The sequence below is a fragment of the Stylophora pistillata genome, chromosome 8, assembly GCF_964205215.1.
Source record: "Stylophora pistillata chromosome 8, jaStyPist1.2, whole genome shotgun sequence".
NCBI lineage: Eukaryota > Metazoa > Cnidaria > Anthozoa > Scleractinia > Pocilloporidae > Stylophora > Stylophora pistillata.
This window is the reverse complement of record NC_142526.1, coordinates 19396233-19416785: the sequence shown is the minus strand read 5'-3', so window position 1 is coordinate 19416785 and position 20553 is coordinate 19396233. Positions and strand designations below refer to the sequence as shown.

General features: G+C 39.5%; 3 protein-coding genes across 5 annotated transcripts; 2 read left to right on the top strand and 1 right to left on the bottom strand.

Annotated features, from left to right (window-relative positions):
- Window positions 1-565: 565 nt before the first annotated feature.
- On the top strand, window positions 566-5421 carry LOC111338724 (adenosine receptor A3). Its single transcript, XM_022945238.2, has 2 exons — window positions 566-939; window positions 3495-5421. Exons 1-2 carry the CDS (start codon window positions 705-707, stop codon window positions 4493-4495), a joined length of 1236 nt encoding a protein of 411 aa, XP_022800973.2. The 5' UTR covers window positions 566-704; the 3' UTR covers window positions 4496-5421.
- Window positions 5199-18971, bottom strand: LOC111338726 (lysine-specific demethylase 8). 3 transcript variants are annotated; one of them, XM_088730291.1, is made up of 11 exons: window positions 18835-18971; window positions 18347-18540; window positions 14902-15109; window positions 12126-12239; window positions 10977-11131; window positions 9327-9418; window positions 8930-9005; window positions 7996-8068; window positions 7660-7695; window positions 7191-7301; window positions 5199-6139 (listed from the first exon to the last, which is right to left on the bottom strand). In XM_088730291.1, the coding sequence occupies exons 2-11, from the start codon at window positions 18469-18471 to the stop codon at window positions 5891-5893; spliced, it is 1239 nt and encodes a 412-aa protein (XP_088586417.1). In that variant the 5' UTR covers window positions 18472-18540; window positions 18835-18971; the 3' UTR covers window positions 5199-5890. The 3 variants fall into 3 exon arrangements, with proteins under 3 accessions (XP_088586417.1, XP_088586415.1, XP_088586416.1); XM_088730289.1 differs by lacking the exon at window positions 18835-18971 and having other exon boundaries at window positions 18347-18729; XM_088730290.1 differs by lacking the exon at window positions 18835-18971 and having other exon boundaries at window positions 8930-9002; window positions 18347-18729.
- On the top strand, window positions 18897-20414 carry LOC111338719 (ankyrin repeat domain-containing protein 49). Its single transcript, XM_088730292.1, has 2 exons — window positions 18897-19344; window positions 20107-20414. The coding sequence occupies exons 1-2, from the start codon at window positions 18897-18899 to the stop codon at window positions 20364-20366; spliced, it is 708 nt and encodes a 235-aa protein (XP_088586418.1). The 3' UTR covers window positions 20367-20414.
- Window positions 20415-20553: the final 139 nt, after the last annotated feature.

Below are 20553 nucleotides of genomic sequence, written 5' to 3'. Positions count from 1 at the left end.
TAAACACAGTTTGTTTGTTTGTTTGTTTGTTAAACAGCGTTCTGGTTTAGAAATGGTATAAATAAACAGCCCTGTGTGCTAGTAAGCGTAAATATTGACCTGAGAGTTTCTGAGATGTGAATAACATACACAACCTTCTATGTGGTGAGAGTAAGTGACTCTGAAATTCGACCCGTAATGCACCTGCAACCCTTGAGCACGTCTGGCTAGGTCACAAAGTCAATAAAAACCAATATACATCAATTAAGAGGTCAATAACACTTAGTATTCCGGCTTTCCTGACCAGTAAATGTCAATGATCAAGGTTGCTAAATGTCATCAGTCATTCAGATGTTCGATTCAAATACAATGTTTAATTATAGGATAAAAGTACATGAATTTATTCTTTTGGGCCAGGATAAAATCTGAATGAAAGAGAACAGATTTTTATTTTTGAAAGAACAATTAGGTAGGGGGATAAGTACAAAATTAGATCATTATTTTCAGCTGCGCTTTTGTTCTTTGACATTTCGAACAAAGCAAAAGGTGTCACGGATGACGTCACGAAACAGCCGTCGCTTTTATCCGAGGTATTTCCGCCGAAGGTGTATAAACATCTTCGCTTCGCTGATCGTGAATCGGATCTCACATCACTCATCGATCATCAAGTCTTGTGTCTCGTTGGAAATTTTTCATGTAGCGTGATCTGTCTTTTCGGGTCAACTATGGCTCAGTTCGAAGCCCAAGAGCACAATGTAACGGGGCAAATTATGACGACCAGGTCCAACGAACCGGCGTCGAAAGGTTGGCAAGCATTCCAAGTCATATTTTGGACGTGGCTGACGGTGGCAACTGTTATTGGGAATTCTTTGGTGCTACTGTGTATTGCGTTGAAAAAGCGGCGAAATTCGTCCATGTTTAAGTTTTATGGAAGCCTCGCTTTAGGAGATCTGATTGTAGGTGAGTGAAACAAGGAGGGTGACTCGCAAAGCTTGATTGAACAATGGTAAAAATTTATCGCCAAATGTCTAATTGAAAAGTTAACGATTTGTTCTTATAATTACAAATGAGGCTCAAATAATTTGCATGCAGAGCTCGTTTGGTTTTGGGCCTGAAACCAAAATTTCTCTGGCTAACATAATGCTTTATCAAACCTACATTCAGCCGTCCTATTCCGTAAAGATGGTGCAAATATTTGCCAAGAGAACAGCACGCAAGCTGCATCAGTCAGTCCCGTAACTATGCTAAAACTCCTTACACTCTTAATTAGATTCTAAAATTTACCTGTATTGCTTAAATCAATTTATTTCATTCATGGAGATTAATCACAATCACAGCTTTTTTGAGTAAATATGAATATATTTAAATTTATAAATGACCTCGGGGTTTTAATTGTGATGAAATTCATTAGTCGTATTTCCGATATTTTGTTTCGCAGTGTTGAAATTTTCTAGACTGAAACCCACGCTGCCGCTCGACTTCCTTTGATAATCCGCAGGAGTAAATATTATCTTTTACTCTACGTAAACACTTGCGCAAGATTGAAAAGGTTGAATACAAACAGTAGTTTTTATCTGTCAGATCCTTCCTTCTTTTACAGTCTCCAGTGACTGAATAGGGTTTCGTGACCTGTGCCCTATCTATAGATATAAATCGTATTGTTCTTTTTCTTTTCAATGTAAACAGAGGGAAATTAACTTTTTAAAGAAAAAACACTTAAAAAAAATTGCAGTTTTGCCTTGGAAATCAGAGTAGCTCCCTATCGGCGTCCTCAGGGAAAATAATTGATTAAAACAGTGGCCGGTACGTTTTTCCGGACAATCGGCCTTTGAATAAGACCCAGCGACCTTCAGACGTGAAGTGGTGTTTAGAGATTTCAGGGATTTCCGAGCTCACGTTCTCACTACAAGGTCTTGCACGTCCACATTTCCCATTAAGCACAAATCTGATCTATCTTCGTCCTTACCTAATCACATATAGTCCCTTGAAAACCAACCTTAGACAAAAATAACATCAGTTGAAAATATCTGCCCTTATTATTCCGAAGAAACGTCTCGAAAAATTATTGCTTGTTGGTTCACGTATTTCTTCTGTAATTGTTTTCTTTTTGAGAAGTCTGCTTACTGTAAACCCGCCTAAGTCTGGTAGCATGGTGATATCGCATTAGTTTTACAAGTGACGTCACTGCATCACGTTCACAACGAAATGTAACTCTTATGTAACGCCAATTTGAGACATAGGATTTCCTTCGCGCGTTGTTTGCGTGTAGTTTGCGTGCATTTTCGCCAACAACGGAGTCGGAGTTGAAGTTCGAAATCGAAAGCAGTCACAATGGATGGTGATATCGCATACATTCATTTTCATTTCCATTCACAATACCAGATCTCACGCCCGCCAAGCACACTCTGAAGCTTACGACAGATACAAATTAAAAGAGAAGAGTCGGTTTTCTCTTTCTGTATCCCTTGGTTTGATTTTCACTAAATCACATCCCTCTGCATTGCGCTTCTGATCATGACTATGACTAAGACGCTCTCTTTGATGCAATCAGCCTTAAGTTAGAGTAGCTGGTGGAAGGAAGTGCTGAATCGAAGGTACGGTTTGCGAAAAGAAGTTGGCTCGCGAGGGAATTGTGGTTCCACCTCTTTTACGTCCCCATTACCGACAGCGACGTACCGCGTACTTTGAACTCTAAAATGGCTTGATAACATGCCACACCGAAATTGAACATCATCTAATGTCATCGTTGTTATCATATAAAACGCAAACACTCACATAAACACCCACTACAAATTATATGAACCCCGTACGTGGCGTGTTTTTTTAAATGGCTCATACCACTCTTGGATAGTGATTCGAAATTCTTATATATTGACTGGTGCTGTGCAGTATCTCCGTCAGTGGAGTTTCGATAAAGTCTGGAAGTAAAAGCTTCTTTTGATGGCAGGAATACTTTGTAGGCTCCCTGAATGAACTAGTCTGCTACACAGCCGTTCTTAGGGTCGTCACGCAACGTGGGGAGGAGCGTTGCGTGACGACCCTAAGAACGGCTGTGTAGCAGACTATAAATGAACCGGTCCTAAATAATACCTGTATAAAGTTCTCATGTGTATTTTCTAAATGAAGGCGTCTGTCTGTCTCTACCTCTATAAACCAATTACGTTAGAGGAAACATAGGTTAGATCTCATGATCATAAAATAGGCAATTACCTTAGATCTGTTTTACGCACTGAAAATATTTTTTCATACAGTGGAAACTCGATTTAGCGAACCTTTATATAACGAAGTCCTCGGTATAACGAACGATACTTCAGTTTCAGCCCGAGGTTCAACTGTTTATACTTCCTGAGGCCGACGCTGTGTTGTCTCGCCCCCAGTTTCATTTACGATAATACCACGATTAGGCGGTTAACAGGCATAATGGGATGTGGATACTAGATTAATATTTCAAAATAGAACCAAAAGGTTTTTATACTCTTCTACCCAAAGTAAATGGTTATAATCTTGCTTTCTAGGGATATTTTGCGCTCCTCTTCTTCTGGCTGCAGCATGCCACCGGCAATGGAACATGGGAAACACTCTGTGTTACGCTTACACCACAGTGCTTTCCTTGTCTGTCAATGTCTCAATCATGACTTTGTTTCTAATCAGCTTGGATCGCTTAAACTCCGTTTCCAGGCCTTTCCAGTATAGAGCAAAAGAAACCTTCACACAGCAATGGGCAGTATGGCTCATTCTTTTCACCTGGTTTCATTCCATATTCTGGGCCGCGGCGCCCTTACTGGGTTGGGGAGAGATCATCAAAGATAAAATTACCAACTCTTGCAAGCCTAACTGGTCAGCGAAAGGCCTAAAAAATGTTACGTACTCCATGGGATTGGCAGCATTTCCCTTTGCAATTCCTGTATTGTCGATGATAGTTATGTATATAATGATATATCGTAGGTCTAAAGTTAGCAATCGTTTCATAAGAGATAGATCACAGACCCTTGCGGATGAAGAAAAAAAGAGACGAAAGCAACAAAACGCCATATTACGGACAGTGTTAGTAGTCGTAGGTATGTTTGTGTTGTGTTGGTTACCCTACACCATTTCTACCACGTTTAAACTGTTCTTCCGCGCCATTCCACCCATGTGGTTAGTTCATCTGGGATTAATGCTCGCCACTGCGAACAGCGCCGTTAACCCCGCAATATATTCAGCATTTGATAGGAGTATGCGGGACGAATTTAAGAGAATTTTACTCATATGTCGCAAAAAACGAGACCCGTTGGAAGAGGATGGGGTGCGGAGTCGGCGAACCAGCTCAAACCTGGCCACATGGAACAATACGATCACGAGAGTAAGCGATGAAGCTGTCAACAAGATCATTAGCGGCAAGGATGCTAAGGAGATGAACGGCAACAATTTACCAGGAAAACAAACAATGACAAACTCTTACAACAATATGATCGAGCTGTTCGTAAAGGACATTGCTCAAAAAGGGCATTATCCCACGAGAGAGACTTGGGTATAAATGTCTGCGCTGTCGATGTTTATATATAACAGCAGCGTTGAAGTACGTTTGCGCATGTGTGAAATGGATAGGCATTCCCACCGGATCCTCACTGAAGCCCATTTTCCATTGAATACGCCAAGCAGAAATCACCCGAAATTCTCGGGATATCGAAGCACTTTGACTTCTCCTTTCTGTCAAGCTAAAAGGAGATGTCACCATCGTGCGTGCGTGGTCCTCTATCTCGTCATTCACTACAACTTGTATTCATTTTCACGTAGTTAAGAGTAACTCGAAGGATTTTTCACGGTGTATGCCATCGATGGCGCCTATATCACGAAAAGTTTAGTTTCATATTGAATGTTATTGGAGTGATCTGTTATGTGCATTTTGTACATAGCGACACTTACTATCGCGTATCAGACAGAGCTAAAAAAAAAAAACACCTTTGCGCGTAACACGAACTTTCGCAAGATCACGCTCGAAAAACCTTAGCTACACGATGTAAAAGAATTTACAAAAAATTTTAAAGTGGTGAGGGTTTCTGTATGAAATGATGGTAGAATGAGTAAACTTAGCCCTTACGCTGCAAACCGTCCTGAAACAGGATCACAAAATACTTTCGAGCAGCACAGGTAAACCGAGAAGTATTAGTTCAGTCGCAAAAATGCAGCAAAAAGCCTGCGTATCCCCAGTTTGTCTGAGCAATACATTTGCATACCAGTTCCAGTTCTGTCCTCGAATCTTTATTACTTTCCTTAATTAAATAGTAAATATAAAGTCAGACTTCAAATTGCCACGCAGACAAAGCTTAACATTGTAAATATTGGTCGGTGTAAATAAAGGTATTTATCACATCAATATTAAAAGAGGTTAAAGGGAAAGTAATAACGAATTTGCGATACGCAATAGAGTCATTTGGAATTACAATAAATTGTAAAAAATTATTATGATGCATCTACTTATCCATTACCCTTAAATAAAGAATTACATATTAAATAATTACCGTAAATCCTCTATTAAACCCCCCCTCTAATAACCCCCTCCCTTAGAGTAAGAAATTTATTAAGCCCCCACCCCTCCCCCTCTATTATTCGTCTGTAAAACAGCAAGAAAAGACGCGCGTAAAATGACGAGGTGAGAGCGCATAGAATAGTCTGGACAATAAGTAAGCTTCACTTCCAAAGCAATTTCAACGATTAGAAAAACAAGTATCGTTCTCTGGCAATTTCAGCTGTTCCACGGCGCGATTACAAGACAAAGTTTTCACAACGTACGCACGCGTTTACCGAAACTTCCCCGCATCAATCTATAAGTCCCTCAATTTACTGAGCTACTGTGTGGAATGACTGAGCCTGACAAAGAAAAAAAAAAGAAAAAGAAAGAAAATACAGAAAGATTCTAGCATTCAATAATCTACAATTCTTTATGTTTGCCCTGTGATTCGGTCTGTTGACCTCTTAAAACATCACGTCTTTCCAGTATAAAGTCTCTCACAGACGGGTCCAGTTGTTTAGAATATTGTCCAAGAAAATTGTTGAAATCCTCCAGGGTTTTGTCATCCCTCAGGAGGAACTCCTCCACAAAAGGACTTTGTCGCCCCACAGATTGCAATAATGTAGTAACTCTGTCATCACGTTGCCAGGATTCGCCGCGGATGTTTACCTGGGAAATAATGACAGCGCCCAATCAGGGCGAGACAAATTTGTGAAACGAACCAATGAGAACTCAGATTGAACAAAGTAGCCGGTTAAAACGCGGGAAAACGCGAGTGGCCAAGTCAAGTTTTTATCTCTTTTTTTTTAATTCTACATTTTTATGCTTGAGAGGGGAATAGGGGTGGAGGGGGGGGGGGGGGGCATCAGATCTCTACATCAAGAACAGAGGGTAAAAAAAAAACACCAAAGCAATCACATAACGATGGACAAGCCATTAAAAGAAACAGACGTGCTCTAAACGGTAATATATATCTTATTAATCAAGCGCGAGGGCCGTACTGGGAGAATATCGGCCCGAAGTCTTGACAGTACGGACCGAGCGCAGCGAGGTCCTTATAAAAAAGACCGAGGGCCGAAATTCTTCCAGTACGGTCCCGAGCAAGCTTGGTTAATTAGAGATTTATTATACGACTGAAGTTCAAAGGGACACAAGTGCGGTATCATTCGGGACCATTCGGGGCAGTGCCCGGTCCAATACTGAGAGAATATTGACCGGCAATAGAGCATTTTGATTGGTTGATTTTAGTTATTGGGCCTCTGACTGCCCGAGTCGTGTAATAAATACGAATAATGCACAGGAACCGCGGAGCAAGGTGTAAAGTGAGAGGGCTGACAATCGAAAATAATTTTTTCATATTGAAAATCGAAAAAAGGAATAAAATCATAGTAATTATTTTTCTTTTTAGCGCAAAAAGTGGGGGCGGGGGCGCAAAAAAGTGGTGGGGCGGCGGCCCTACCAGCCCCTCCCCCTCCGCGGTCCCTGAATTGCAGTCTCGAAAACAGTTCACCATGAGGACGTACTGGAATCCTAATTTCTTTTGTCTAGTATATAGCCTAATATTCTCGTGTTCAGACAGGAGAGATGCGAGCCTCGCCGTTTCAAAGAGTCCTGAATTTCGTGGCAAGGATCTAAAGGGAGAGAAATTTTTTTTCACAGCCGTAACGAGAACGTTATAAGAAAACAGAATCTCCTTCCCAGCTTATTCTCAGACCATTACCTCTCCAGGCAACGTTTTTCCGAACGCCTCATCTACTACGTCGGCAGGTAAGGACATGACGTCATCCTCCGTCAGGTGACCATCCTGGTCTGTATCAAGTAACGAAAACCGCTGAATGATACAATAGAGAAGATTGGAAGTTAACCCTTTATCTTCAATGATCTGATTGTTAATTCTTAGCTCTAGCTGCTACACATTTCTTTGTAAATTAATTATGAGAATTTGGTGTTAGATCAGGATAATGTATGGATATTGTGGGGAGAAGTTTCATGTTAATCACTTCTGGGAGTGCAAGGGTCAATAGAGCGATTCAGATTTCTCTAACAGTTTGCAAACGTGTAGAAAAGTCAACAACTTTTTGCCCGAAAGCCTCATCACCAAAATGCCAAATACAAAATGGTCCTTTTGCAGATATCATAGTGTATTGTCCAAAAGTGCTCAGCTTTTGGAAGCCATTTTTATGACTTACCTCTTTTGTTATGAGTCTTTCTCCAGTATGTTCTCCCTAGAGGAATATCAAACGATTAAAGTCCGTGAAATAAAAAAAAATTCTTTATGTGCTCAGTTAGGCACTGCATGATAAAAACAGTTGTTACAAGGCATAATATGAAAAGACAAAGTTTGCAAGCCACTGCAAAGGCCAGTCAAAAGAAATGGAAATAAAACAAAGGGTCAGTGGGAACCCAAGAAAAAATATAAATTTTAGTTTTTTAATATGATCTGACTGGTCAAGAGGGTGTTTGGATGATTTAACCAATCACTGAACCAAAAAAAAAAAAATCAAATGGTAACAGTATGTACTTACCACAATTAAAGGATTGATCATATGGTATGTCATTGATCCATTGTGTTCTTTCATTACTTTGAGAACCATGAATCTGCAATGTGGAGGCAGACTAACTTAAGGAAATGCTAACTTAGGTTGCAATCAGCTCAAATTTGTCAACTTTATGACTCAAATTTTTTATCCCCTTTATGGCATGACAGGGTGCTCAGATACTCTTTATTTTTCATTACCATTAATAATGTAAAAGATCTGCTATAATAATACAGTTTACATAATAAGCTAAAAAATACATAATTTGATTGGTTCTAACTCCCGTAATTTGATTGGTTCTAACTTCCGTAGTTTGATTGGTTCTAACTTCCGTAATTTGATTGGTTCTAACTCCTGATCTTTAGGAGGAGAGATGCATTATACTGAGGACCTCACAATAGACAACATTCTGCTTTTTTATCATTTATAACATAAAGATTTCTAGTTGCTGTGCATCCATTGACTGATAGATCACAGAAGACTCTAAAATGTGGTAAAAACATCAGAGACACAATCGGTTGCACACCATGTCCCACTTTTTTTGTTCTTACCACATTTTGATGTCATCTGTGATCTATGACTGTACAGACTCACGGCAACATGAAATTTATTTGTAAAAAAAAAAAAATCAATATACTCATGATATCTTGGTAAAGAGGCATGCAGGCACTCCCATTTGAAATGAAATGGATCTGAATGCTTGTCGTCTCTCAGGGGTGACAATAACCAATAACAGAATGATTTTCTCCTCACTTGGGATGTTTAACATTGAACAGAACCATTTTAAAACCAGGAAGGGCAAAAAAAAAAACACTGTTGCAATGATAGTTCAATTTGAGAGAAATCATCTTTTAGGTGGTAGATTGGTTCTCACTTCTGCTGACTGAGTTTTCCCTCTTCTTGGGAAACAGTTGTGAAATACCTTAAATGCTCTCCTGTTGTGAACTTAAAGTTGCTTAACTTCGCCTTAGATGAATCTTCATTTTTGGAATTTACTGCTGTTGAAGAAAAGAATCAGAAAAGATTTGTAAAGGTCATAGTTTTGTGAAATATATGAATTTTAATACCTAGGTAGATATGCCTTAGGCCTTCATTTGCATCAAAAAGGAAAACATGGGCAATAGCTATCCCACATCAAAGCTAAGCCATTTTGTAAATTGCTCACAGGTACCAAGTTTTTTGTATTTTTCTTTGGTTCACAATTATTCTGATATTTTAATCTGTAAGCATTCTCTTCCAAAAGTAGCACAAACAAGCAAAACACTTATTCTTTTTGGCAACATGTTCATCACAGGAGTTTACAGAACTTTTGTTTTCACCTGCACAGTCTGTTGAATTAAATCTGTTGAGCGGTGTCCACCAAATGTTCACTGCAATGTTTCGAAACAGTGATGTGACTTGATGAGCCCATCTACCAAAAGAAAAAAAATCATAAATCCAAAAAACTCTCGAGAAGATGTGATCAAAGTTGCAAGCACCTGAACTGGGTAAAGAAGGCTACAACTAACAAATAACAACGTGCTAGCTTAATCTGTAACTACTGAAATTATCAATATGCAAAGGAGGAATGTAATTTGAAACTTAAGGTGAGGGGAAGGGAAGAAGACAAACTGAAGGAGTCAGATTCATATCCTGGGGAGGTACTTTAGAGAAGTTTGGGTGAGAATTAGAATGCTATCAAGGCCTTAAGACTCTGAGCCTGTTTCAGGACATGAAATCTGTAAAATTCACCATCTGGTAGTGCCCTTAATAATAAAAGACAGAAAAGTAATCATAGATTGTTGTGTACCAACCTTGTCATGTCACATATAATTTTCAGGTTAAAAAGTTGAATAAGAATAGGATTAAGAAAGATTAATAGTACTTCACATTATAAGACCATGCCCTGCCATACTAACACCCTATTTAAAACTTTGTCAAGTCACATATAAAAAAAAAAACCTTGTCACGTCACATATAATTTTCAGGTTAAAAAGTTGAATAAGAATAGGATTAAGAAAGATTTAAATAGAACTTCACATTAAGACTATGCCCTGCAATACTAGCACCCTATTGAAAACTTTGTCAAGTCACGTATAAAAAAAAAAACCTTGCGATGTCACATATAATTTTTAGGTTAAAAAGTTGATTAGGAATAGGATTACTAAAGAATAGAATTTCACATTTAGACCATGCCTTGCAACACTAACACCCTGTTGAAAACTTTGTCAAGTCACATATAAAAAAAAAAACCTTGTCATGTCACATATAATTTTTAGGTTAAAAAGTTGATTGGGAATAGGATTAAGAAAGATTAATAGAATTTCACATTTAGACCATGCCTTACAATACTAACACCCTACTGAAAACTTTGTCAAGTCACGTATAAAAAAAAACCTTGTCATGTCACAATTTTCAGGTTAAAAAGTTGATTAGGAATAGGATTAAGAAAGATTAATAGAATTTCCCAATTAGACCATGCCTTGCAATACTAACTCCCTATTGAAAGCTTTGTCAAGTGACATATAAAAAAAAACCTTGTCATGTCACATATAATTTTCAGGTTAAAAAGTTGATTAGGAATAGGATTAAGAAACATTAATTGAATTTCCCATTTAGACTATGCCTTACAATACTAACACCCTATTGAAAACTTTAGGCCCCAGTTGTGCGAAGGTTGGATAACCCTATCTAACAGATAAATCTTTATTCAGTGGAATTAATTAACACAGCATGTTTTGCAGTCCCTTATCCACTGGACAGCATTATTCACCCTTTCTACAACTGGGCCTCATGGTCTAGAAACACTCCATGTTCAAGAAGCCAATCAGTAATATTGTTTGTCCCCGTATAATAGATGCAAGATCCCAAAACCTATACCCTGTTTGAGGAAAAATACCTATTTAGGCCAACCATTTAAAAGTATCTAGAACAGAGCTCAGCGTACACATCTAAAAGTTCAGTATCACGATATGAGAGAAACTTCTCACCCATATGGTATAAAAAGACAGTCCCCAGGCTCCAAACGTGCTGACCACCATGGAAGATTTTGCAGACTAGGATATTTGAACATGTCTACTTGATCAACATTAACACTGCAGTAATCACCCTCTTCATGGTTCATGTCAATTAATTTGCTGTGTTCCTGAAAGTTTCAAATAGACAAACAATTACTTATTAAAAATTGCTATTAAAAACATAAGCCAGAAATAATTGGCCACTTTTGAGTTTCAAAATCCCAACTTATGAAGTAAGATCAAAAGAAAAACCTTTTCCACAAAAATAGGTTGGGGGAAGAAAAGGAGGTGAAGAAAAATTTACTTTAATTCCAAAGGCTTCACGCAGGCATACTGAACACCAGTTTTGAAAAGAGGTCGCAGGATTCTATGATAATTGGCCTATTAAAACCATTCAATATCATCATTTTTTGTGAGGGAGTGTCCAAAAGAGGCCTCACATGTTTCCCCTAGAACTCATTCCCCCCTGGCCAGTACTGTAAGAAAAAAGTCATAAAGAACAATACTTTTAAACCAATAGGGTGACGAGAGGTACCAAAACCAAAAGCTGCATGCTCTAGTTATGCATCTTTAGCTGATATATATATTCTGATGAGGGAGTTCTCTACAATTTCTGATTGAGTTTTGATATACCACCTTATTTGTCAGGAGTAAGATCAAGGGAAAGTCAGAGAGAATAAAGTAATGACAAAGCAGGGAATCTGAAAGAAAACAAAACCCTAACCTCTACCCAACCACTAGTTGGTCATTCTCCCTTCCATCTCCCATTGCCTCACTTGAGGCTTTCAGGTCCTCACCTTTAATACTCATTCAGAATACTTTAACCCTTAAACCTCCATGAGTGACCAAAACAGAATTTCTCCTTACAATATTATACAATATCAAGCAGACATAAGTGATGAGAAGAAGGAAAAAATATCAATCAGGGGATTTTCAGTTGATCTAATACCAAATTCTCCAAACTAAGAATTGAAAGGCAGACAGCAAGGAGAATTACAGTAAAATAAAATGACATCTGGAAGAAAAAGGGTAAAGAACTTGCCGATCACAAATTAATACCTGCACACAGGCAAATGACTGCAGCAATCATTTGCCCGCAATTTGTTTACATCAAATTCTTACCAGGTCAACTATGAACCACTCTTTTACTCCACTGATCATACAGTTAACATTATCTACAGTATCCATGTGAAGAAAAGACTTTGAACCTCCACTGTTGAACCACATTACTGCATCCTAAAATGCAAAACAAGAAAAAAAAAAAAAGATTTGGTTCAAATTTTGTCCAGGTTTCAGTTTTTCAAACCAGTTTCATTTCATATTTTTCTATTTCAGGTCACGATAAAGAGTCCTGGGCAAAAGAGATACATAACAAGGAGTTTAACAAGTGAGAGGATCACCTGGGATATTTTAAGTGAGAGGCATAAGCTGGGCTTCATACTTTCCTGGGTAGATTCCTCATTTTTCTGATAACTATTTTTAAATTTCCCATTTTGGATTGGTAAGGATTACTAAGTCTATAAAATCATACAACTGTCTCATAATTAGAACAAAGAATAAATATTCTCTCTTCATTTTACATCCTATTGGGGAGGCAAAAGACGGTCCTCCCTCAAGAAGTATGCCTCTCTACTGACCCTACAAGGGAGTTGAGCTTACAAGGGAGTTGACCCTACAAGGGAGTTGAGCCTACAAGGGAGTTGAGCCTACAATGGAGTTGAGCCTACAAGGGAGTTGACCCTACAAGGGAGTTGAGCCTACAAGGGAGTTGAGCCTACAAGGGAGTTGACCCTACAAGGGAGTTGAGCCTACAATGGAGTTGAGCCTACAAGGGAGTTGAGCCTACAAGGGAGTTGACCCTACAAGGGAGTTGAGCCTACAAGGGAGTTGAGCCTACAAGGGAGTTGAGCCTACAAGGGAGTTGAGCCTACAATGGAGTTGAGCCTACAAGGGAGTTGAGCCTACAAGGGAGTTGACCCTACAAGGGAGTTGAGCCTACAAGGGAGTTGAGCCTACAAGGGAGTTGAGCCTACAATGGAGTTGAGCCTACAAGGGAGTTGACCCTACAAGGGAGTTGAGCCTACAAGGGAGTTGAGCCTACAAGGGAGTTGACCCTACAAGGGAGTTGAGCCTACAATGGAGTTGAGCCTACAAGGGAGTTGAGCCTACAAGGGAGTTGAGCCTACAAGGGAGTTGAGCCTACAAGGGAGTTGAGCCTACAATGGAGTTGAGCCTACAAGGGAGTTGACCCTACAAGGGAGTTGAGCCTACAAGGGAGTTGACCCTACAAGGGAGTTGAGCTTACAAGGGAGTTGAGCCTACAAGGGAGTTGAGCCTACAAGGGAGTTGAGCCTACAATGGAGTTGAGCCTACAAGGGAGTTGACCCTACAAGGGAGTTGAGCCTACAAGGGAGTTGAGCCTACAAGGGAGTTGACCCTACAAGGGAGTTGAGCCTACAATGGAGTTGAGCCTACAAGGGAGTTGAGCCTACAAGGGAGTTGACCCTACAAGGGAGTTGAGCCTACAAGGGAGTTGAGCCTACAAGGGAGTTGAGCCTACAAGGGAGTTGAGCCTACAATGGAGTTGAGCCTACAAGGGAGTTGAGCCTACAAGGGAGTTGACCCTACAAGGGAGTTGAGCCTACAAGGGAGTTGAGCCTACAAGGGAGTTGAGCCTACAAGGGAGTTGAGCCTACAATGGAGTTGAGCCTACAAGGGAGTTGAGCCTACAAGGGAGTTGAGCCTACAAGGGAGTTGACCCTACAAGGGAGTTGAGCCTACAATGGAGTTGAGCCTACAAGGGAGTTGAGCCTACAAGGGAGTTGAGCCTACAAGGGAGTTGACCCTACAAGGGAGTTGACCCTACCAGGGAGTTGACCCTACAAGGGAGTTGAGCCTACAAGGGAGTTGACCCTACAAGGGAGTTGAGCCTACAAGGGAGTTGAGCCTACAAGGGAGTTGAGCCTACAAGGGAGTTGAGCCTACAAGGGAGTTGAGCCTACAAGGGAGTTGAGCCTACAATGGAGTTGAGCCTACAAGGGAGTTGAGCCTACAAGGGAGTTGAGCCTACAAGGGAGTTGAGCCTACAAGGGAGTTGAGCCTACAAGGGAGTTGAGCCTACAAGGGAGTTGAGCCTACAAGGGAGTTGAGCCTACAAGGGAGTTGAGCCTACAAGGGAGTTGACCCTACAAGGGAGCTGAGCCTACAAGGGAGTTGAGCCTACAAGGGAGTTGACCCTACAAGGGAGTTGAGCCTACAAGGGAGTTGAGCCTACAAGGGAGTTGAGCCTACAAGGGAGTTGAGCCTACAATGGAGTTGAGCCTACAAGGGAGTTGAGCCTACAAGGGAGTTGACCCTACAAGGGAGTTGACCCTACAAGGGAGTTGAGCCTACAAGGGAGTTGAGCCTACAAGGGAGTTGAGCCTACAAGGGAGTTGACCCTACAAGGGAGTTGACCCTACAAGGGAGTTGAGCCTACAAGGGAGTTGACCCTACAAGGGAGTTGAGCCTACAAGGGAGTTGAGCCTACAAGGGAGTTGACCCTACAAGGGAGTTGAGCCTACAAGGGAGTTGAGCCTATAAGGGAGTTGAGCCTACAAGGGAGTTGACCCTACAAGGGAGTTGACCCTACCAGGGAGTTGACCCTACAAGGGAGTTGAGCCTACAAGGGAGTTGACCCTACAAGGGAGTTGAGCCTACAAGGGAGTTGAGCCTACAAGGGAGTTGACCCTACAAGGGAGTTGAGCCTACAAGGGAGTTGAGCCTACAAGGGAGTTGAGCCTACAAGGGAGTTGAGCTTACAAGGGAGTTGAGCCTACAAGGGAGTTGAGCCTACAAGGGAGTTGAGCCTACAAGGGAGTTGAGCCAGTTTGACAAGAGAATGGTATTCACTACTTACTTGAAGTCTGGTAGTAAATCCCCCACACAACAGGCAGTTTGGAAGGAAAAACTCATCCCACATTTCTTTAGGAAGAGTATCCACCAGGTATCTGTCTGAGTCATTGTAGATTGCCAAGAATTCAGAAAGTGTTAGATCATCAGCAGGTCTGTTTCTGTTTTCTTTTTTACCATAATCCACTCTAACAGTTAGACTACCATACTTGTTCCTGTAAAATAAAAAATCACCCTAAATATACTGAACATTAACAATAACACACTACTTTGAATTCTTAGTGATTACACTTAAGCAAGTCCTGAACAACAAGTATCGTGAACAACAATACGCTCATTTATTGCACCCAAATAAATGCAAAATAACAAGTTGCATTTAATTGTGGACTCATAGTATGGACTTCTAAAAACAACTAATAAGTTTAAACAAAATTACACAGAAGAAGCCAGTATACATGAAAGTGTTACAAGTGTGATCATCCGGGTGAGTGAAGTGACCTGAGAAGGACTGTTGTTGGTAGTGGTGACTGACGTTTTGACAACCTAATGCAGAAGTCATCATCAGAGTCAAGGACTTGGCTCTGATGATGACTTCCACACAGGTTGTCAAAATGTCAGTCACCACCACCATCAACAGTCCTTCTCAGGACTACACTCACCCAATCCAATCACCCAATCACATTACACTTTCACATGTTACCCCCAGGTTCAAACCATTTACTTTATTAAGCCAATTAATATACATGAAATAAATTAAAATACAAGGGTAAGGAGACACACAAAAAATAAACAACACACAAACATAAAAAAATATCTCACTCTCTAAAACAAAACTAAACACAGATAAAGATATCTTTTTGTAGATATTCTTCGTGGACACTCTAAGCTGTTGAATATTAATAAATCACTAACTTATGTTTTCAAAGTTAAGTGATCATTATTTAAATTTTCAAGTGCTACTTGAACTACCCTGGAGTACTCATTTGATACTATGGTCTGATTTTCTGGGTATTAGAGTAGTCCTGTAAGTGATGCTTCTGAGGTTGTCAAATGTCAGTTTATTAAATAAATCTAAAAATAACATTCCTTATCAGAGCTATTCTCACCCAGGCAATAAAACTACAAATTTTACTTGTATATACCAAATGTAAGTTAAGTTATAGGTTCATATAAATGAATAAAGGCTGATAGTTTCGAAAGAAACTGTTTGGGGCTGCGTCGGTGGGAGTAACGAAATAATTTGGATATATCAACAAAGTTGAAATGGTAAATTGGCCACCGTAATGATTACAAAAGCTGCCGTTTCGAGTGCTAGCCCTTCGTCCGAGCGAATAGAGGAATTGTGGGTTGTGTGTGCTTTTAAAGGCAGAAAATGGAGCTACGTTATTGGTGGGTGCATGGCAACGAGAAAAACATGAATAAATTAGTGGAATGAAAAGCGTTCATTGATCCCTGTGGGATTTAGACTGCTGGTTTGAAAGATGAGCCAATTTACCATTTCAACTTTGTTGATATATCCAAATTATAGGTTCATATAAGCTGACTTCACACCATCTCATTAACTGTTAAAGATATATATATATATATATTTTGTTTCAGTTTTTTGAGATCTTATGTAAAACATGATGTTCACTTTTGATAGTTGGAATATCATGGCAGGGCTGCAAATAACAGCCAGTCAACAGACAATGTCTGGTCAAAATTGGGTACTGACCGGACAAATCCTTGGTTTGCCGGACATCTTGTCCGGTCCTTTACCGACTCGTTCAAAGAAATTTGAAATTTAACTGTTTGATAATCACAAGGGACACAGTCACGTTTCCAAAAGAAAAAAAAAACCAATATAAAAGTAGACAAATTAGTGGTCGAGAAATTCCCAGCAGTTGCAAATTTCCTCGATGTCATTAAGTCCTGTTGCGACCACAAATCATCGTGTCTTCCTTTATTTTATTTACTTTATTTAAGTGTTCCCAGTTAGTAGAGGGTTTTACCTTTGGCTAGATACCATCATTTACTCTTAAATAAAGTGATTGACTGTTTGATTGATTGAATGATCGGAAAGCACCCTCATGAAGAATAATCTTGCTGCATCGAGAATACTCCAAGTAGCATTTGTTGCAAAGTGCAAAAAGCGAGCAAAAGGTCCAAAACCTGGAGAATCCCACCACTCTTTTACTCTAACAAAAATTCACAACTGTAACTTTAAAAAAAAGGGCTCCGAGTGTAATATTTAATTATAAGTGATTTTGCCAGATGTAAAGTAAAACGGACAATTGCGGTTGTATCTTGCATAACCGTTCCACGTACTCAATGCAAGGCTGCTTCTGCTGTAAAGAGTAGTAAAATTATTGACTTGTAATTTTTATTGCCAAACCGACATGGATTAAGTTGTTTTTTAGTTGTTAAAGGATTACTGTGCAATCTGGGTTCACTATCCTAAGAGTTCCAACTGCTAAAATTTGACTGGCCAAAAACGGGTAGTGTCCGAACAAAAGCATGTTTGACCAGACAACATGACCGGCGACTGCTCATTAGTTATTTGCAGCCTTGCATGGTATATAAATCTATGAAATTTTAGCTCTGAATGTCAATTTTGATTATATTACATCCATTTTGAAATCACTGGTGGTCCCTGTTATCTGATTGGCTCTAATTGGTGCAATTTATAATGGTAATTGAACTGAGTGGAGTGCAATTTGGGCTGAAATCATACATGTGATTTCAAAATCGAACGAGTGCGCAGAACAAGTTCAATATGAAAACACAAGTATGCTTTCAGACCAAAATTGCACGACATGATCAGGTTCATGCAATTACCACTTTATTACATCCATTTTGAAATCGCCCAAATACAGGACTTGGTCAATTCAAATAATTTTTATTGATGCAGTACTGAGCCAGTTTTTAAATAAAAGGCGAAACCGGAAACGCTTTTACATCTTATTTTGTTTGCGAAACAGAAAGACTTTGACATCAGGTGTCAAAAACTCAGTCAAGTGTAAAATGATGCAATTTATAGCAAAAATGGTGCGATTTGTGTATAAATCAACTGTGATATCAATTGACATCTTGTTGAGCACTTAAATTTTGACTAATAATTTACTGTATTCTTTTTTCAACGAGAAGCTGCACCATGAACATAAGATTACTTATGTGTCTCTCTTTATTAATGCTTAATATTACACACATAGTAAATGGTAGACTGTATAATAAGGCCTTCAAATCTCACGAATCCTTCACTGTACCACCTAATCCCATGTAAATCCAGCATCCCTCTTATATTAAAGATTTTTGAAGTCACCTGTTCCAGGTGCGTGGCGGGTTATCTTCAATATTTAATTTGAAAAGGTCAAAAATTATCCAATAAGGACCAGCTTCAACAAATAAACTTCATACATAGTTTGGCATAAGAAGTTTAAGTTTTCAAAAGTTTTAAAGTTTTTAAATCTTACCGTATGTAATTATCAGTCCACAGGCTAAATCCAGGAGACAATTTTGCAGCTCCCTTGAAAACCACTGGTTGGCTTATTGATGCGTAATCTTTGTAGAAATCTTCAGGACTTGGAATAAAATCCATCGACTTTATCTTTCCTTCTGGCGGTCGGTGCGAACCTAACGGCTCCAAATGGCCAGCAGGAATGCTTTCCTGATGGCCGAAAAGGAAAAATATGCTAAAAATTGGAAAATAAAGCAGAATTATAGACATAACAGTTCAATGCTCGTGCTTTTGAGCGGACAGATTATCAACGAAAAAGCTGAAAACAAAGCGAATGTTTTGTTGATAAATTTGTTTCCCTGAACACTCAACTTCTGCCAGGCGTTGTTCGCCTTGTTGGTGCGTAAGGCATTGTGGGGATTTCAACATGGTGGAAGAGGGTAAGAAGTGAAGTATAATCGTGAAGGAAAGGTGAAAATTCGAAAAATGTAGTAGACTACTTACAGATTAACAACATAATACAGCAAAATTTTCGTGGTTTGATTTGACTGCTCGAGAACTTGACGATGGCAAATGAGTTTTCGTCCCTAGATTCATCCCTCGAGGAAGATATTCGTCACGCCAAAAACTTAGGGGAAAACCAAGTGAAAGCTGAAAAGCCTGAAGTTATAGATTTCCTTCCCGCATCAAGGATCTCCGTTGAAGAAGAACAAGAAGCTAATCCTCCAAACACTTTACCAAAAATCGAAGAAGAAAAATTGGAGCGGGAGCTTACACCGGTACCTGAGGTTCTTCTTGAGTGTGCTGAAAATGGAATGGTTGATCACGTAGAGAAGATATTAGACCAAGACCGATCTCTTATTAACTGTAGGGATAGTGACGGTTATTCACCGCTCCACAGAGCTTGTTACAATGGACACTTGAACGTAGTTAAAGTTCTCTTACAAAGAGGAGCTGATGTTCAGGCCAGAACAGAAGATGGATGGCAACCATTGCACTGTGCATGCAGATGGGGTGAATATGCCATTTCTGAATTACCTTTGGCCTCTTTTTCAAATCGAGGCCTGGTGCTCAACCATTCGTATGAAAATTAGTTAAACTCACGTGTGAATGAAAACTTAAAATCATATGAAAGGATGAGTACCAGGACTTGCCTTGAAAAAGCCAAAGGTAATTCTTTGGGCTATTATTTCAGGGACAATCCAGTCATATAGGACTGTCTTTAAGAAAATGATAGAATAAAATAATAATAAATACATTAATTGAAGCTTACCCATAGGGGCTTTTCAGCCACAATGTAGACTAACTAAGTGCTTGAAAATCCCCACTGGCAGGAGGCAGACCAGTTGGCTATTTTCAGAGTGCAGCCAAGGAGTTGAACTAGGAGCAACTGAGAACAAATCCAGTGAGTGGAAGGTTGGAGGAATTGAACCCAGGACAAATCCAGGTCCAGCACCCTAATCACTCAGCCACGCTGCCCCCCCCCCCCCCCCCCGCCTTATGCTCTTTGATTGAATTATGAGACTTCTTATGTACTATGAATAATTTTATGTAGTATGAGGTGAGTTTAGGGCAAAATTGCAATTGTATTACGTGCCCTGCAAAGAGTATCTCTATACCCCAAAGTCACAAAATGTATGCATCACTCTTCCAAATTCATGACATAAGTGGTAAGTGTGGAATCCAAAAATGGTTTGGAATAACCAGTACTAAGTTACTATTCTCAGTGCTAATACTTGATGCATGTTTGATCTATTATTCTCTTCTTGTTTACAGGGAAGACAAAGGTGGCATCTTTGCTTTTGCAAAATGGTGCTGATATAAATTCACAAACCAATGGCAAGCAGACACCCCTTCATTTTGCAGCAAGTGGGGTTGGTGGAACCTCCACATTGCAATTGCTTCTATGCAACAGATGGCTGGATGCCAGTCTCCTAAACATGCAGAATGAAACAGCACTGGATATAGCTAACCGAAGTGGACAGCACTATAAATTGTTTGAAATTGTTGAAGATTGTATCGACATTAAATACTAAAATAAATTACAGTATTTTGATAAATAAAATAACTGTAAAACATTGACATTGACAGAGGTTTCAGATACCTTATAGATTATGTTTTCAGCATAATACAATAGAGTTGTTAGTTTCTCAAGACTCTCATTGAGTCAATGTAGGAGTGGTTTCCCCTCATCAATCTATTACTTTAATTTTATCTTTGATT

What these genes read in the sequence shown, in the direction of transcription:
- LOC111338724 (XM_022945238.2), top strand. Translation starts at nt 705, where the DNA reads ATGGCTCAGTTCGAAGCCCAAGAGCACAATGTAACGGGGCAAATTATG. An exon ending in TTTAGGAGATCTGATTGTAG is followed by an intron (nt 940 to 3,494) that starts GTGAGTGAAACA and finishes CTTGCTTTCTAG; the next exon opens with GGATATTTTGCGCTCCTCTT.
- LOC111338726 (XM_088730289.1), bottom strand. Translation starts at nt 18,600, where the DNA reads ATGTCTATAATTCTGCTTTATTTTCCAATTTTTAGCATATTTTTCCTT. An exon ending in ACAACAGGAGAGCATTTAAG is followed by an intron (nt 8,069 to 8,929) that starts GTATTTCACAAC and finishes TCCACATTGCAG; the next exon opens with ATTCATGGTTCTCAAAGTAA. An exon ending in AAAGACTCATAACAAAAGAG is followed by an intron (nt 7,302 to 7,659) that starts GTAAGTCATAAA and finishes TGTATCATTCAG; the next exon opens with CGGTTTTCGTTACTTGATAC.
- LOC111338719 (XM_088730292.1), top strand. Translation starts at nt 18,897, where the DNA reads ATGGCAAATGAGTTTTCGTCCCTAGATTCATCCCTCGAGGAAGATATT. An exon ending in GCACTGTGCATGCAGATGGG is followed by an intron (nt 19,345 to 20,106) that starts GTGAATATGCCA and finishes TCTTGTTTACAG; the next exon opens with GGAAGACAAAGGTGGCATCT.